Genomic DNA, 18,897 nt, shown 5'->3' on the forward strand with positions numbered 1-18,897 from the left:
ATGTTTATTTACCATCTCCGTAATTCTGGCAGAAAGAAAATGTTCAGCATTCATGGTCAGTGTTCGTAGTCACTATTATTACATTCTCAAAAAATAAAGTTCAGTTAAGAACACCGATAGCAGGTATGGCACATCAAACTGTCACATTTGAGGAGAGAAGAGATCTTTAATGAACCTCGAAGCTGTTTAGGGGCCCAAAAAGTGATAGTTTTGTTTGTTAATTGACACATTTAACTAGCAATGTACCTCATTCCTCATAAACACTATTTCATTTGGATCATCCTCATAGGTCATCTGCATACACACAGCAAAGTTGTCTAATTGTTGGAAGTCTGTAACTTTGATCTGTAAATTTAGTTGTAACAATTTTTTTCTCACAGTCTCCCAGTTCATCTATGGATGGAGTGCATATTAACGTGTCGATCTTTTTACGCTTCCGATGACTGCATCTCTCACAATGACAGTGTTTTCAGGTGTCCTTGCTTTTTTATCAGAACTGGGCCTTGCAAGCTCAGTATTGTATTGTATTTCAACTCGGAGCTGTGTGACAGAAATGGCAATAGAGTATCTGCCATGTTGCAATGGCTTTTAGGACAAACATACTGTATGCAAACTCTCAATCTTTTGTTGTCACAGTTCCATTCCTGCTGAAATGGTGGATAGTCCCAAAATGAATAGTCTGTGCCATCTCCTTCCCACCACTGACATGAATGTACAGCGAATCTAAAAAAATTTTGTTTCCGGTAGCTCACCCTGTATTTTGTGGACACGTATGAGTGCTCCACAGAAATTATCATATGCTTTTCTTGTCATAAGTTCCATTCAGCACGTATACAGATAAGCTCACAAAACAAAAATGTTGACACTTTCACTTGTATAGGGCAGCAAAAATTCATAAGTCTTGCAAACTGAAGCTCTGTTTATGGAATGTATGGCCTTTCTTTTCCCCTTGGCTTGCTGCCATCTGATGTTCACAATTGGCTTTAATCACTTCACGTGACACTCCCATCCAAATTAGGTTCCCATGTTCATGTTTAGCACAGGAATGATACATATTTCGGAAGTTTCCACTGAAATAATGCTGCAATATTGTTCTCTCTGCTGCGCTTTCGAAGGTCTGAAGGGCAGGAAACTCTATAGAATTCCTATTTAAGGGATGTATGCAGCAAACAGAATTTTCGAACATTAACTACATCACCTATAGGTTTAAGTTTCACTGATGAGAATATTGTGTAACAAAGAACTGAAGTGGTTTCCTCATGCAAATTCTTGATTCAAGTTGCTGCAGAATAATGTGAGGTAAAATCCTTGACTATCAATGCTGTTTATTTGTCTGCAGATGGTTGAAATAATCAATGACGATATGTAACTGATCCAACACATCATTGTGGTTTGATTTGGTTCAGTGAATATTAAATTCATAAAGACTTCTTTATGGTTTTCTCATTCATTTACTTGCGTTCAGTGAATCATTACAGCAAACAAAAGAAATAAAAGAAGGAAAGTCAAGCATAAAACCAGCAAATAAAATCTGAATAAGTAGATTATTTCAACACTAAGGCACTACACCACAGTGGTACAACCAGAATGTTTATATGGATCTGAATGAATGCCTAACGATGAACTATAAGATGGACAGACTAGAGATACTGGAAAGAAGGATTATTAGAAAAATAATGGGTGCAATAAAAACTGCAGATGGTTTGAAAATAAGAAGTAGTGGGGAGATCTACAAAAATATAGAGAAAATATCTGAAGTAATGGCCAAACAAAAATTAACCTTTCACAGACACCTCTACCGGATGGATGGAAACAGAATAACAAAACAAATACTCCTATATTTCTGGAAGAAGAAGTTGACAACAGCATGGATTACAGAAGTAAGGAAAAATCTAGAAAGGAACATCAAAGAATCAGAAATAGCAGAAAGAAACTGTTTCAAAAATTAAATACTAAATTTGGAAGGCTTTCAAAGCAGAAGAAATAAAGAATCGGTAACAACATGGACAGAAGAAAGGAAGAGATTTCATGGGGAGAAAATGAGGGAATACTGGAAAAATAGGAAACAACAACAAAGGAAGAAGAGGAACTGAAGTTGTTAACATGATCCTAGGTGGTCAATACGATTCTTTTTTAGAAGAAGAAGAAGAAGAAGAAGAAGAAGAGGTTATTTCAATCCTTGGAGTTTTACAGTTGTTTCTATGCCACACTAAGGAATTTTAAATGCAAATAGTGTCAGTGTTTACAGGAATACAATATTTGAAATGTTGAATTAACAGGAATAAAATACAGGGAGCAAAATACTGTCTACAATTTGTACAGAAACTTAACTGCAGTTATAGGAACGAGAAGATGTGAAAGAGAAGCAGTAGTTGTGAAGAGAACGCGATGTTCCACTGCTTCATTAGCTTGATATTGAGTAATGATGTCAAGTTTGCTCTGAGACTACAATTTCTTATTGTTCATTTGCTCACCTTGTTATTTCATCACCCCTGCCAGTAAAGTGTCTTGTCGGACGTTCTTTCTTGAATTGCTGCAGTTAACACTGGAAGTTAAGACTAGAGTCCAATATAAAATTCTCGAAATAAATACAGTGCTTCTCATAAACAAATGTTGTGTATTGTACTGTCATTTACAAAGACCTTCCATAACAAAGTTTGCTTATTATTCAGAACATCACAGATACATTAATTCAGACTATATCTAAAATGGTCTGTCTTAACAGGTACCAGTTGGATAGACAGTGAAACGTGAGTGGCTGGCATATCATTGATACTGTTGTGATGTGATGCATCTGTCACTTCACATGGAGGAAAGTCTTGTATCTGATAATGGGCATAAACATTAAGTTTTACATTTTGGTCTGAAAATAAGAGAAATGGGAATAATAAATTTACATGTGTTTGTGTATCATTCTTACATAAAATCAACATGAGCTGCAAACATATCTCCATGCCCGTCCCCTCCCTCCCCCTCCCCCTCCGTGTGTGTGTGTGTGTGTGTGTTTGTGTGTGTGTTTGTGTGTGTGTGAGGGGGAGGGGGGAGACGCATGCATGTATGCACATTTCTTTTCTGAGGAAGGGTTAGCCAAAAACTCTGTGTGCAAGTCTCTTTGTTATGCCTGTCTGCAGCTCATTGCGTCATCTTTACATCTTTTTTTCATAAAGATCACATAGACACAACCATCTGCTTCATCCCATTAACATTTTACATTATGTGAGAGTCAAATTCTTTACGGCCTTTAGCATTGTTGTAGATACATTTGTCATGTTCTGAGATATGTTCTGTAAGCGATATTTTGTACCTGAGAGCAGCCCGTTATCTGACTAAAACCGATTGTTTGTAATACACTGAGATACAGCTGTTGTGCAAGTCGTGACATTCCATGAAAGAAATCTGAGGTGTGTTTGCTTCAGTAACATGTGTGTCTGTTTAAAGCACGAACTTCAGGACGGGAACCTCGCGCCTGATACGACGGCCACGTACAGTCTACTGGACCGAGTCATAAATGTGCGGGAGGGCTACACGGTGCCCCTCGGCCTCAGGGGGACCATCATAGGTAAGGTGATAAACAAGAATTATAATATGAGATTCAACAAAAATCTTATAATGTCAACAGTATTTGAGACAGAAAGGAAAAACTGGAGCAGGGCTGAATAATACATAAATAAAAAATAAATAAGTAAATAAATGACAGCTTTACAGTCCATAAAAATTTTTTCATTGGGAGCCAGCGGGAAGAAGAAAAAGCAAGAATATAACATGTAGGATGAACTGTTTACAGAGGAATGGAAAAACATTTAGAATCAGTCTCGGGGGGGGGAATGTCAGTTCGGTATCAGAGAGTTATGGTAACACACAAGGCAATTATTGACCCTATGACTTATCTTAGGAGGCAGATAGAAGTAAGTCAAACCATCATTTATAACATTTGCAAATTTAGTGAAAGATTTCCTAGTGTCAGTGTTTACAGGAATACAATATTTGAAATGTTGAATTAACAGGAATAAAATACAGGGAGCAAAATACTGTCTACAATTTGTACAGAAACTTAACTGCAGTTATAGGAACGAGAAGATGTGAAAGAGAAGCAGTAGTTGTGAAGAGAACGCAATGTTCCACTGCTTCATTAGCATCATATTGAGTAATGATGTCAAGTTTGCTCTGAGACTACACTTTCTTATTGTTCATTTGCTCACCTTGTTATTTCATCACCCTTGCCAATAAGTGTCTTGTCGGACGTTCTTTCTTGAAGTGCTGCAGTTAACGCTGGAAGTTAAGACTAGAGTCCAACATAAAATTCTCGAAATAAATACAGTGCTTCTCATAAACAACATGTTGTGTATTGTACTGTCATTTACAAAGACCTTCCATAACAAAGTTTGCTTATTATTCAGAACATCACAGATACATTAATTTATACTATATCTAAAATGGTCTGTCTTAACAGGTACCAGTTGAATATATATGAGGGGCAGTCAGTGAAAATTGAACATCTACGACAACAGGACTGTGGAATGGTTTCATTCTAAAGTAATCATCACACACATTAAGGCATTTATCCCACTGGAGAATGAGATGATTGATTCCTGTTTGAGAGAATTTGACCCACGAAAGGCAAAGGTCCCAAGTTCGAGTCTCGGTCCTGCACACAGTTTTAATCTGCCAGGAAGTTTCATATCAGTGCGCACTCCGCTGCAGAGTGAAAATCTCATTCTAGCCTTTGTCTGATTGGCAGTGTAGGGGCAGGCAACGCCAACAGTGTAAACATCCCACATCACTCCCACTAATGAAATCTGAAGCTGTTCACACAAGTCCTGGTAAGATTGCAGTGACCTCCTCCTTTGACTTTAGGGCCTCCCTGCTCATTGAGTTCCTCGAGTGCAGAATGACAATCAATGCTCAGCACTACGAAGACACTGTCGGTAACGGTGACGTACCGTAAAGTCAAACCACCCAGGAACGCTGTCAGACAGGAATCATCCTGTTGCATGATAATACCTGCCCCACACTGCCAATTGGATGAAGGCTATGCTTCAGTAATCTGGGAAACACTGCAACATCCTCCATACAGCCTAGATCTTTCACCACGTGATTTTTCATGTCTGTGGGTCCTGAGGAAAGGCATTCATGGACGTCTGTTTAGGTCGGATGAGGAAATGCAAGAGTGGGTGCTGTTGTGGATCTGTCAGTGGCCAAACGCCCTCTACAGAACTGGAATTGATTGCTTCTTCTCCCAGTGGGATGTCGTAATGCGTGTTGTTATTACTCTTGAATGAAATCATTCCACCGTCTTGTTGTGGCGGGTGTTTGGTTTCCATTTGTCTGTCCCTGAACTTCCCCATGATGTCATTGGTAATATCAGGGCCGTTCTTATTCCTTGGCTTGGATAGTGTCTCCAAGGCAGGACCTGATGACACAGAATAAACCAGCCAACCAGCAAGTGCTGTGAATGTGGTAAAATTTCTATCATCCGAGCTTGCAGATATGCTGTGACCATCCATTGCCCCGATGTTATTCAGTCTGTACATTGAACAAAAGATGAATTTGGAAAGGGGTTAAAGTCCATGGAGAAGATACAAAGTGAGTATCTCCGAAGGACTTGAAAGAGTGTTGAATGGAACAGATGGTGGATTGAAGAGAGTTTGTAGGATGAATGCCAATAAAGTGAATATTACACAATGATCCACCACAAACGGTACTGGTCTAGCCCGACAGCCATCTAGCGGTAGAACGGGTGAATCTACGAAAATTAGCAGACACATTATCTGTACGCCAGAATAGACAGCAGTTCTAAACTGATGTCAATCTGCGCATGCACAGTAGGCAGCGATAACTTGCGCATGCACAGAAGGGAGTAACACAGTGCTTTCTGCTTGTTATTTGCTTATTGTTCGGCGGCTAGTGGCTAATTTCAGATTTTTGTGTTGGAGATTTTCTGCTCCTGCTCCTTCCCTGCCCTCCCCCGTAAGTAGGTTTCATAAATGCAGAAAAAATACTTTTTTCATTAGACTTTTATACTAGCTGTTTATGAAAGCATTTTTCTATTGATTGCTTTGTATCTGGAGATGAAATGGAGCGAAGAGACTTTAAGCGTCTTAATCCCGGCATACAGCGAGGAGAGGTGTATATATGACCCGCTCTATCATAATACAGTACGTTGGCAATTGTTTCTTTCTGAGTAATATGCATATAACATTATACGGTGATTTTCAATTTGTATCGTAATGCCTTAGTTTACAAAAGTTCATACTTGATTTGATTGCATCTCTTGCTTTATTTCAGCATGCCAGAAAAGAGAAACTGGCAGTGATAGGAGGGAAAGTCAGTGCAGTTTGGCCGAATGTGACAGACGAGGACTGCAAAAAACTGAGTAGCACATACACACTCCTGGAAATTGAAATAAGAACACCGTGAATTCATTGTCCCAGGAAGGGGAAACTTTATTGACACATTCCTGGGGTCAGATACATCACATGATCACACTGACAGAACCACAGGCACATAGACACAGGCAACAGAGCATGTACAATGTCGGCACTAGTACAGTGTATGTCCACCTTTCGCAGCAATGCAGGCTGCTATTCTCCCATGGAGACGATCGTAGAGATGCTGGATGTAGTCCTGTGGAACGGCTTGCCATGCCATTTCCACCTGGCGCCTCAGTTGGACCAGCGTTCGTGCTGGACGTGCAGACCGCGTGAGACAATGCTTCATCCAGTCCCAAACATGCTCAATGGGGGACAGATCCGGAGATCTTGCTGGCCAGGGTAGTTGACTTACACCTTCTAGAGCACGTTGGGTGGCATGGGATACATGCGGACGTGCGTTGTCCTGTTGGAACAGCAAGTTCCCTTGCCGGTCTAGGAATGGTAGAACGATGGGTTCGATGACGGTTTGGGTGTACCGTGCACTATTCAGTGTCCCCTCGACGATCACCAGTGGTGTACGGCCAGTGTAGGAGATTGCTCCCCACACCATGATGCCGGGTGTTGGCCCTGTGTGCCTCGGTCGTATGCAGTCCTGATTGTGGCGCTCACCTGCACGGCGCCAAACACGCATACGACCGTCATTGGCACCAAGGCAGAAGCGACTCTCATCGCTGAAGACGACACGTCTCCATTCGTCCCTCCATTCACGCCTGTCGCGACACCACTGGAGGCAGGCTGCACGATGTTGGGGCGTGAGCGGAAGACGGCCTAACGGTGTGCGGGACCGTAGCCCAGCTTCATGGAGACGGTTGCGAATGGTCCTCGCCGATACCCCAGGAGCAACAGTGTCCCTAATTTGCTGGGAAGTGGCGGTGCGGTCCCCTACGGCACTGCGTAGGATCCTACGGTCTTGGCGTGCATCCGTGCGTCGCTGCGGTCCAGTCCCAGGTCGACGGGCACGTGCACCTTCCGCCGACCACTGGCGACAACATCGATGTACTGTGGAGACCTCACGCCCCACGTGTTGAGCAATTCGGCGGTACGTCCACCCGGCCTCCCGCATGCCCACTATACGGCCTCGCTCAAAGTCCGTCAACTGCACATACGGTTCACGTCCACGCTGTCGCGGCATGCTACCAGTGTTAAAGACTGCGATGGAGCTCCATATGCCACGGCAAACTGGCTGACACTGACGGCGGCGGTGCACAAATGCTGCACAGCTAGCGCCATTCGACGGCCAACACCGCGGTTCCTGGTGTGTCTGTTGTGCCGTGCGTGTGATCATTGCTTTAACAGCCCTCTCGCAGTGTCCGGAGCAAGTATGGTGGGTCTGACACACCGGTATCAATGTGTTCTTTTTTCCATTTCCAGGAGTGTATATTCCAAACTTGGAAAAATAACACAAGTGCACCTTTCCGTATCAGTCCTTCAGAGTGTTGCAAATTACAGTGTGTATATCCACAACAACTTTTGAAAAGGTGGGCTGTGCCATTATGTGGCTAAAGGCCAGGCTCTAAAAACATTCCCCAGTAGCCAGGAAACGTAATGTTACAACCAGCCTGAAACATAACGGGGCATTTACCAGTTTGATCATAAATTGTATAAACATATGATTTAATTCTTACTTTCAAGAATGTGAGACAGCCTCCCTCATGACTGTGTCACACTTGCTAAATCCATCTTGTATCATAGACAATATAATAGAGGGAAACATTCCACGTGGGAAAAATTATATATAAAAACAAAGATGAGGTGACTTACCGAACGAAAGCGCTGGCAGGTCAATAGACACACAAACAAACACAAACATACACACAAAATTCAAGCTTTCACAACAAACTGTTGCCTCATCAGGAAAGAGGGAAGGAGAGGGGAAGATGAAAGGAAGTGGGTTTTAAGGGAGAGGGTAAGGAGTCATTCCAATCCCGGGAGCGGAAAGACTTACCTTAGGGGGAAAAAAGGACAGGTATACACTCGCACACACGCACATATCCATCCACACATACAGACACAAGCAGACATATTTAAAGACAGCAGCTTCTTGAAACAGGCCATGTCCATCCTCATGAAGCTCCTAAATTCATACGGATGTTCAAGCCTCAGTTCTTTCATAAGTAGTGAATATAATCCCCAGCCTTTGTCCCTTATTTCCAGGCAGAGTTGAATTCAACAACGTCTGGCTTTTTGTTTTCGTCATCATTCTGCCCAAATTCGAAGATTTACTGTCGCTGGCAGGGCAAAAGCTCCAAAAACAAGTGAGCCCCCCCGTGTGCAAAATGCAGTATAAATACATGTTGTTGTTGTTGTGGTCTTCAGTCCTGAGACTGGTTTGATGCAGCTCTCCATGCTACTCTATCCTGTGCAAGCTTTCTCATCTCCCAGTACCTACTGCAACCTACATCCTTCTGAATCTGCTTAGTGTATTCATCTCTTGGTCTCCCTCTACGATTTTTACCCTCCACGCTGCCCTCCAATACTAAATTGGTGATCCCTTGATGCCTCAGAACATGTCCTACCAACCGATCCCTTCTTCTGGTCAAGTTGTGCCACAAACTTCTCTTCTCCCCAATCCTATTCAATACTTCCTCATTAGTTATGTGATCTACCCATCTAATCTTCAGCATTCTTCTGTAGCACCACATTTCGAAAGCTTCTATTCTCTTCTTGTCCAAACTATTTATCGTCCATGTTTCACTTCCATACGTGGCTACACTCCATACGAATACTTTCAGAAATGACTTCCTGACACTTAAATCAATACTGGATGTTAACAAATTTCTCTTCTTCAGAAACGCTTTCCTTGCCATTGCCAGCCTACATTTTATATCCTCTCTACTTCGACCATCATCAGTTATTTTGCTCCCCAAATAGCAAAACTCCTTTACTACTTTAAGTGCCTCATTTCCTAATCTAATTCCCTCAGCATCACCCAACTTAATTAGACTACATTCCATTATCCTTGTTTTGCTTTTGTTGATGTTCATCTTATATCCTCCTTTCAAGACACTGTCCATTCCATTCAACTGCTCTTCCAAGTCCTTTGCTGTCTCTGACAGAATTACAATGTCATCGGCGAACCTCAAAGTTTTTATTTCTTCTCCATGAATTTTAATACCTACTCCGAATTTTTCTTTTGTTTCCTTTACTGCTTGCTCAATATACAGATTGAACAACATCGGGGAGAGGCTACAACCCTGTCTTACTCCCTTCCCAACCACTGCTTCCCTTTCATGTCCCTCAACTCTTATAACTGCCATCTGGTTACTGTACAAATTGTAAATAGCCTTTCGCTCCCTGTATTTTACCCCTGCCACCTTTAGAATTTGAAAGAGAGTATTCCAGTCAACATTGTCAAAAGCTTTCTCTAAGTCTACAAATGCTAGAAACGTAGGTTTGCCTTTCCTTAATCTTTCTTCTAAGATAAGTCGTAAGGTCAGTATTGCCTCACGTGTTCCAGTGTTTCTACGGAATCCAAACTGATCTTCCCCGAGGTTGGCTTCTACTAGTTTTTCCATTCGTCTGTAAAGAATTTGTGTTAGTATTTTGCAGCTGTGACTTATTAAGCTGATAGTTCGGTAATTTTCACATCTGTCAACACCTGCTTTCTTTGGGATTGGAATTATTATATTCTTCTTGAAGTCTGAGGGTATTTCGCCTGTTTCATACATCTTGCTCACCAGATGGTAGAGTTTTGTCAGGACTGGCTCTCCCACGGCCGTCAGTAGTTCCAATGGAATATTGTCTACTCCGGGGGCTTTGTTTCGACTCAGGTCTTTCAGTGCTCTGTCAAACTCTTCACGCAGTATCATATCTCCCATTTCATCTTCATCTACATCCTCTTCCATATCCATAATATTGTCCTCAAGTACATCGCCCTTGTATAGACCCTCTATATACTCCTTCCACCTTTCTGCTTTCCCTTCTTTGCTTAGAACTGGGTTTCCATCTGAGCTCTTGATATTCATACAAGTCGTTCTCTTATCTCCAAAGGTCTCTTTAATTTTCCTGTAGGCAGTATCTATCTTACCCCTAGTGAGATAGGCCTCTACATCCTTACATTTGTCCTCTAGCCATCCCTGCTTAGCCATTTTGCACTTCCTGTCGATCTCATTTTTGAGACGTTTGTATTCCTTTTTGCCTGTTTCACTTACTGCATTTTTATATTTTCTCCTTTCATCAATTAAATTCAATATTTCTTCTGTTACCCAAGGATTTCTACTAGCCCTCGTCTTTTTACCTACTTGATCCTCTGCTGCCTTCACTACTTCATCCCTCAAAGCTACCCATTCTTCTTCTACTGTATTTATTTCCCCCATTCCTGTCAATTGCTCCCTTATGCTCTCCATGAATCTCTGTACAACCTCTGGTTCTTTTAGTTTATCCAGGTCCCATCTCCTTAAATTCCCACCTTTTTGCAGTTTCTTCAGTTTTAATCTACAGGTCATAACCAATAGATTGTGGTCAGAGTCCACATCTGCCCCTGGAAATGTCTTACAATTTAAAACCTGGTTCCTAAATCTCTGTCTTACCATTATATAATCTATCTGATACCTTTTAGTATCTCCAGGGTTCTTCCATGTATACAACCTTCTTTCATGATTCTTAAACCAAGTGTTAGTTATGATTATGTTGTGCTCTGTGCAAAATTCGACCAGGCGGCTTCCTCTTTCATTTCTGTCCCCCAATCCATATTCACCTACTATGTTTCCTTCTCTCCCTTTTCCTACACTCGAATTCCAGTCACCCATGACTATTAAATTTTCGTCTCCCTTCACAATCTGAATAATTTCTTTTATTTCATCATATATTTCTTCAATTTCTTCGTCATCTGCAGAGCTAGTTGGCATATAAACTTGTACTACTGTAGTAGGCGTGGGCTTCGTATCTATCTTGGCCACAATAATGCGTTCACTATGCTGTTTGTAGTATCTTACCCGCATTCCTATTTTCCTATTCATTATTAAACCTACTCCTGCATTACCCCTATTTGATTTTGTGTTTATAACCCTGTAGTCACCTGACCAGAAGTCTTGTTCCTCCTGCCACCGAACTTCACTAATTCCCGCTATATCTAACTTCAACCTATCCATTTCCCTTTTTAAATTTTCTAACCTACCTGCCCGATTAAGGGATCTGACATTCCACGCTCCGATCCGTAGAACGGAAATACATATACTTGTTGTAACCAAGTGTCGTAATATAAAACTAACTGTTGAGTCTGTGCTTCAGAATAGTAGTAACCTACATAAGAGAATAACAATTAATACATTTCTTCTTAAATGGGAACCTTGAGTCACATAAATAATTTGAACGAATGACATTCCAATGTCACACGGTCCCCCTTGTGTTTCACTCGATAGAATGAACGACTTTACAAGAGATCAGACAGTTCTGTTTGCATTTCACATGTTATCACTATCTACTATGCATGTGCACCAGATGTTTCCATGTGGTCTATGTGAACCAGCCTGTAGTTACAGATATGCACACTTGGGGTGCTGGTGCATAGGTGTATGTTTTATGTGCATTGTGTAATAGGGGCTTAAAAGTAAAACAGGTGTGATAGAATGTAGTCAAATTAAATTGGCCAGTGTTGTAGGTATTAGATTAGAAAAGAAATTCTAGCTATTTAGGCAAAAAATACTCAAGATGGCTAAAGTAGAGAGAATATTAAGTCAGACTGCCAGCATTTCAGAAAATGGGAAATTTGTTAATATTTAATAGAAATTTAAGTGTTAGTAAGCCTTTGAAGGTATTTGTCTAGAATGTAGTCTTGTATGATAGTAAAACATGGACATAAAACAGGTCAGACAATAAGATAATAGAAGCATTTGGAATTGTGTTACCAGAGCACGATGAAGGTTAGATGGGCAAGTCAGATTATTAATAAGGTACTTACTCAAAGTGGGGAAAAGAGAGATTTATGGCACAACCTGACTAAAAGAAGGGATGGATTGATAGGATACATCCTGAGCCATCAAGGAATTGTCAATTTGGTAATAAAGGGAAGACTGGGGGATAAAAATTTTAGAGGGAGATGAAGGCCTGACAACAGTAAACAGTTTCAGATTAGTGTAGGTTGTCTCAGATTGAAAACAGCATCAGCAACATGTCTTGAGGAAAGGGAAGTTGTTCCAAGCTCTGCTTCAGGGGAGGCATGAGACACTTACAGTCGATTCAGAAGTAGACTGGAGGATACTAATTGATGCAATGTTCCAACCTTTCAGTATGGTTCTGTGCTACCATGTAATGAGTAAATTATATTGGAATGTGTATGAGATTTAATTAGGAATATGTTAGCAGGATGAGTTATGTCTTGTTATACCTCCTTTGGCTGCAACACAAATTAATCCTATATATCTTTGTATCTTAATGTATTTTAGTGTTGATTATAAGCTTGTTTGAATATTTACATCTCTGCTGCCGCTTACCTTTCATTTTTTTATTGCAAGAGGAAGACACATGAAAGAGGTGAGAAAATTGAGCAAACCACTCTCGTATTAGTGTCCATACTGTCAAAGTATGTCTAAGATAAGTGTGAAGATGTAAATAAAAGTGTGAGTTAACAAAAACTTCTCCAACTAGCCTATGTTATTTTATGGCGGTATTTAATATTCCCATTTCAGTTTTGTTAGATCCCTGTTCATAGCAAGCACAGCAACGCAGATTTACACACATCAAAAAAAGTTTTTCATCACTGCGGTTCCCAGAACTCCTGAAGTTAGACGTTGACTGCTGATATTGTATCAGAGACACAGTCCCTTTGACTGTTCGGAGATCTCACAAAACCCACCCAAAGATATAAACAACCATGCATGAGCAGTGCCTATTAGACAGATGGGATCCGACAGCCGGTCAGTTCCAGTCATTCCACCAGGAAGGAGGTACACGACTCATGTTGTCTGTAGTTCAACCATGGCTAGACGGTCAATACCACGGTTCGATCACGTCTGCATTGTTACTTTGTGCTAGGAAGGGCTCTCAACAAGGGAAATGTCCTGGCGTCTCGGAGTGAACCAAAGTGATGTTGTTCGGACATGGAGGAGATACAGAGAGACACGAACTGTCAATGACATGCCTCCCTCAGGCTGCCCAAGGGCAACTACTGCAGTGGATGACCGCTACCTATGGATTAAGGCTCGGAGGAACCCTGACATATTTGGAGGCCTTAGACACACTGTCCTGTGAGTGCAGCAAGGTGGAGGTTCCCTGCTGTTTCAGGGTTGGCATTATGTGGGGCTGATGTATGCCACAGGTGGTCATGGAAGGTGCCGTAACGGCTGTACGATACGTGAATGCCATCCTCTGACCGATAGTGCAACCATATCGGCAGGACATTCGTCTTCATGGACGACAATTCGCTCTCCCATCGTGCACATCTTGTGAATGACTTCCCTCAGGATAATGACATCATTCAACTATAGTGGCTAGCGTGTTCTCCAGACATGAGCTCTATCGAACATGACCACTCTGAGGGATCTGTGCCGAATCGCTGTTGAGGAGTGGGACAACATGGACCAATAGTGCCTTGATGAACTTGTGGATAGTATGCCACAACAAATACAGGCATGCATCAATGCAAGAGTACGTGCTACTGGGTATAAGGGGTACCGGTGTGTACAGCAGTGTGGACCACCACCTCTGAAGGTCTCGCTGTGTTGTGGTACAACTTGCAGTGTATGGTTTTCCTGAGCAATAAAAAGGGTGGAAATGATGTTTATGTTGATCTCTATTCCAATTTTCTATACAGGTTCCGGAACTCTCAGAACTGAAGTGATGCAAAACTTTTTTTTATATGTGTAGTATGTATGCCTATCAGAGGTGATGAGAAAGGGTAAAAAAAATAAAAAAAATTCTTTGTAAGAGGAAAGGTGGAGAAAGTAAGCCCATCAGATGCTAGACTGAGATGACAATACTATTGGCATGTGATTCATCCACATAGATAGTGCCTTACAATAAAAGTTTCTGTGAATAAAAACATTCAGTTGCGCACTTGAGCAATCTTTAGTGGGGTACAGTTACTAAAGATGTCATACTAACATAGAGGCTTGCAATTAATATTTTGAGAGTTTACAGTAGAAAGTGTGTTGAGAAATATATTACTGCCCTCACTCCTACATTTCAATTAATGGTTGTAGGAGTAAAGCTAGAGAAATTGGAGCATACTTGGAGATACATTTCAAAAAGAAAAATGGAAAATTATACTAGAGGACTACTTGTTTTCTGCCACCTGTCGTAATGTGACTTATTTCCACTGAAGTAGACATAAAACAAAAGTTGTTGAGAAATAGCACTTTTTTTTTTTAATTGAGGGCTTTGAGCAACTTTTCTCGTCCTGTGTCAAGCTATGGAGAAGAGACCAAAACTGAAGGAAAAGAAATGATTGTCCAAGCTGGAAAGTATAAAAAAAGGAAAGGAATTTTATTTAAAGTTGGGATACGTAAATGCTGTCCTCAAGAGTAAAGGGTAAGGGCTGGCTGGGTGGGGGATAAGGAAAAAAGGAAGAGGCAATGAGAGAGATTTTGGAACTTCCCAAAGCTGTGTGCCATCCAAGAATCGAGCTTGTAACCTTGACTTTTGCAGGCAACATTCCAGCTGGGCAATCTGCCCGCTCAGCCTTGCTGCAGCTAGTACACCTCTCCTACTTCCTACTTTGAAAACTTTTTTAGTTTGGCACTCAGTTTCAAACTACCAGTAAGTTTCAGAACAGTGCCAATATGCTGCAGATTTAAAATTTCGTTCTGGAAACGAATCCCATAGACTATGTTTAAGCTGTTTCTCTGCCAGAGCTTTTCTTCCAGGAGTGCTAGCCCTGCAAGAGATGCCCGAGAACTTGTGTGAAGTGTGGATGGTAGGATATGTACTGGCAGAAGTAAGCAGAGAGACTGGGCTGTTTGTAGTGCCCGGATAGCTCAGCTGGGGGTAAAGCCGAGTTTTGGGGTTCCAATTCCAGTCCGGAGCAGTATCAATCTGGCAGGAGGTTTCAATACAATGTGCACCACATAGTAGAGTGCTCAATTCATTCTGGCAGTTTTCCATAACAGATGCCCAGGTCAGTAACAAGATTCATTGAAACGAGTTGCATAGTTAGTTCCTGCGTAGGCTTTAACAATGCAAAGGTGGGAGGTCTGACGGAAGCACTGAGGTTACAGAGTTGTTTCCAGGATGCACCTTCCACTCATGCTGTAATGAGCCATTGTCCATGGGGTATCTGTCCAGTTGGGTTATAGAAACAGTTTCTGAGAGGTTTGGATCACTGGAGATGGGGTATGGCAGGCTGTAACTGTAAGGTCAGTCTCGAATTGTCTCCGAATAGCTCGATCAGTAAGAGCAGCCTGTCATACACCTCCACGCGACTTGCAAACTGTGCTGCCTGCCTGGCAGTAGACATTTCTGTGTCTGTGGGAGTTTAGTGATGTCACCAAACTACAACTTACTGTTTTCACCATAGTTACAGCTGGCTTGTTAATGAAATGAACTGGTCTCAGTAGTGGCACTGATGGAGCCGGTATTGTCAAAGAGATTTCTCACAAGGGTAAATGGCATGGTAAAGAAATAAGTGGAGAGGTGCAGGTATGCTGCTCATGGGGAAAGAATGAAACTACTGAGGCTGGTTTGGACAGAGTAATGATCAGGATGGCTATCAGTTTCAAAAAGTACAGCCCTAGTAAAACACTCAGTTGCAAAATTCTGAATGACAATGTTATCATGTGACTAGAAACATGTAACAGAACAGTGGGCTGAGGGTCACACTGTTCCTTTTGTCCAGTTTTTAATTTCACTAATCTTCTGGACCATAATATCTTACTGGTGTGAAATGATGCTTCTGTGACTTCCTTCCCTCTGGTACACAGTTTTCTATGTGGATAGCTATTTCTACCAAATTTTCTTTTAGTACAAGGGGCAGTCACCTGTTTTAGATACATCAGAATGCTGCAGAAGTTTCATGGGGAAGCCTTTATACATCCTCCAGACAATGTTGACCTTTCCACCTGTGATTTCCTTCTTCTTCTTCTTTTAGCCCAGAAGGAAGACATTTGATACAGATGAAGAGATGCACATGTGGGTACTGTTGTGGTTCTGTTGACAACAACAAACATTTTTCCATGAAGGCATTGACCATTTTATCTCACAGTGGGATAAATGTATTAACAGTTGTGACAATTAGTTTTGAAATTATAAACAGTTTACTCATTTTTTTTCCATCTGCTCATTTGACTGATCACAATAAGTCTTTGTAATTGTGATATGTTCTGTAGCTCTTGCTTATCTTTTTTTCTTGTATGATTTGTAGCACTTGAACAGTTTGTTATAGCTTATGTGCAGTTGTTGTAGCTCTTGCACAATTGTTGTAGCTCTTGAGATTGGATTTCATTAGGAAATCTGTGCACTATGACCACACAAAAAATAATGCAAATGAGGAGAACTCCAGCATAGGTGCTGTAAGTTTGAAACCTTTTAGTTATTATTGCATATCGATTTCAATGATGATCTTCAGAGCAAGACTAAGTCCAGTGGACTCGTAACTTCAAACATAGGTGTTCATAGTGAACAACATGCCAACTAGTAGGTTAGATTTGAATGCCAACTAAGAATTGAATCTTACCTGCTAGTTTGCATGTTCTTCACTGCGAACACCTATGTTTGAAGTTATATCTTGTGCATGACTATGTGAGTCCACTGGACTTTGTCTTGCAGTGAAAACAATCAATCTGTGACCGAAATTGATGTGCAATAATAAAAAAGATGGTTTCAAATTTATATGACCAATGCTGGAGTTTCTCTTGTTTACAATACTTGTTGTAGCTCTTGCGCAGTTGTTGTAGCTCTTGCGCAGTTGTTGTAGCTCTTGCGCAGTTGTTGTAGCTCTTGCGCAGTTGTTGTAGCTCTGGCGGTTTTTGTAGCTCTGGCACAGATTTTGTACCTTCTCCACTGTTTTTCCAGTCCTCATTAGGATTTTATAGCTTGTGAAATGTTTTCCCAACTGTTGCACAATTTTTGTAGCATTTGCATAATCTACTTCTATTGTAAGGGCTTTATGGATTTAAAAAAGTGTTTGTACAACTGAATGTTTGCAAAACACAGACAATAAGTGAAACCTCACTATCATACATCTCTGAAGGTATACGGCAGATGGGAGACAAGGAGGCAGACGTGATGCACGACGTGATGTTCGACGAGGCATTCCCCGGTGGGCTGTCGCTGCTGTGTTCGGAGAAGCGCAGCTACTCACTGCCGGCGGCGGCCCTCGTCAACCTGAGTCACGGGGAGCGCCAACAGCGCCGTCGCCAGCTGCAGCCCCTCAGCAAGCCCACCGCCGTCGTGCAGCCCTCCGGAGGTGAGCCAGGATCAGAGGCCTTACTGATAATTACATCTACATTTTTGTGTGGTAGTGCACATCGTATGGTATTGGAGATCACACTGATAACTGGCTTTCATCCTGTCTGACTAAAATTATAGACAAAAAATCTACTCACTAAGTGGCGGCTGGAGAAAACACACAAAAGTTAACGAAATGTGCAAGCTTACGGAGCCAGTGGCTCCTTCCTGTGGCAAAAGGGTTGAAGGGGAATGAAGAAAGGTAAAGGAAAAAGATTAACGAGGTTTAAGAAGTGGGGATTATTACAGAAAAATGGGTGAGAACTGTGGGTCAGTGGGGCAACGGCCTTGCCACTGTGGATACACCGGTTCCCGTCAGATCACCGAAGTTAAGCTTGGCCGGCACTTGGATGCGTGACCATCCCCGCCATGCACTGTTGCCATTTTTCGGGGTGCACTCAGCCTCGTAATGCCAATTGAGGAGCTACTCGGCCAATTAGTAGCGGCTTCGGTCAAGAATACCATCATAATGACCGGGAGAGCGGTGTGCTGACCACACACCCCTCCTATCCGCATCCTCATCTAATGATGACGCGGCAGTCGGATGGTCCCGATGGGCCACTTGTGGCCTGAAGACGGAGTGAACTGTGGGTCAGGGGAGACTTACAGGTGGGATGGGAAGGAAAGACTGATCGTTGGGGACTGCACCAGATGATGCATTCAGTCATTCCTTCTCATCCTGTCCAGCTTGTCTCCCCTGACCCGAGGTTGTGGGTAACATATCCTCATTCGTGCTCGTTTCGTAATCGTTGCCAGTCTTTTCCTTCATCCTGCTTCCTTCTGCCTCAACACTTCTGCCAGAAAGAGGAGCACTGGGTCTATGCACATTTCATTAACTCTCAAGTGTGTTTTCCTGCCACTGCTTGGTGAGAGTGTTTCTGTGTATCTAATTATATTTTCAAAAAATTGATTATTTTTGTTGATGTATCTAACAAAAAAGGGCTGCCTCCGTAGCTGAGTAGTTACCATAGATGTCTCCTGTACAGAGAACTCAGGATCAATTCTTGGTGCTGCCAGGGATTTTTCCGTGGTGAGAGGATGGATACAGGGTGCACTAAGCATTATGATGCCAATTGAGGAGCTACTC

General features: G+C 41.9%; 1 protein-coding gene across 1 annotated transcript in view; it reads left to right on the forward strand.

Annotated features, from left to right (window-relative positions):
• LOC126428117 (5'-3' exoribonuclease 1) overlaps positions 1 to 18,897 on the forward strand; it is a 204,932-nt gene that overhangs the window by 133,564 nt on the left and 52,471 nt on the right. Inside the window, exons 23-24 of the mRNA XM_050090024.1 lie at positions 3,439 to 3,559; positions 17,554 to 17,769. Coding sequence (XP_049945981.1) covers positions 3,439 to 3,559; positions 17,554 to 17,769 — 337 coding nt within the window. The remainder of the gene's footprint in view (positions 1 to 3,438; positions 3,560 to 17,553; positions 17,770 to 18,897) is intronic.

Source organism: Schistocerca serialis, chromosome 12 (genome assembly GCF_023864345.2).
Source record: "Schistocerca serialis cubense isolate TAMUIC-IGC-003099 chromosome 12, iqSchSeri2.2, whole genome shotgun sequence".
Taxonomy (NCBI): Eukaryota; Metazoa; Arthropoda; class Insecta; order Orthoptera; family Acrididae; genus Schistocerca; species Schistocerca serialis.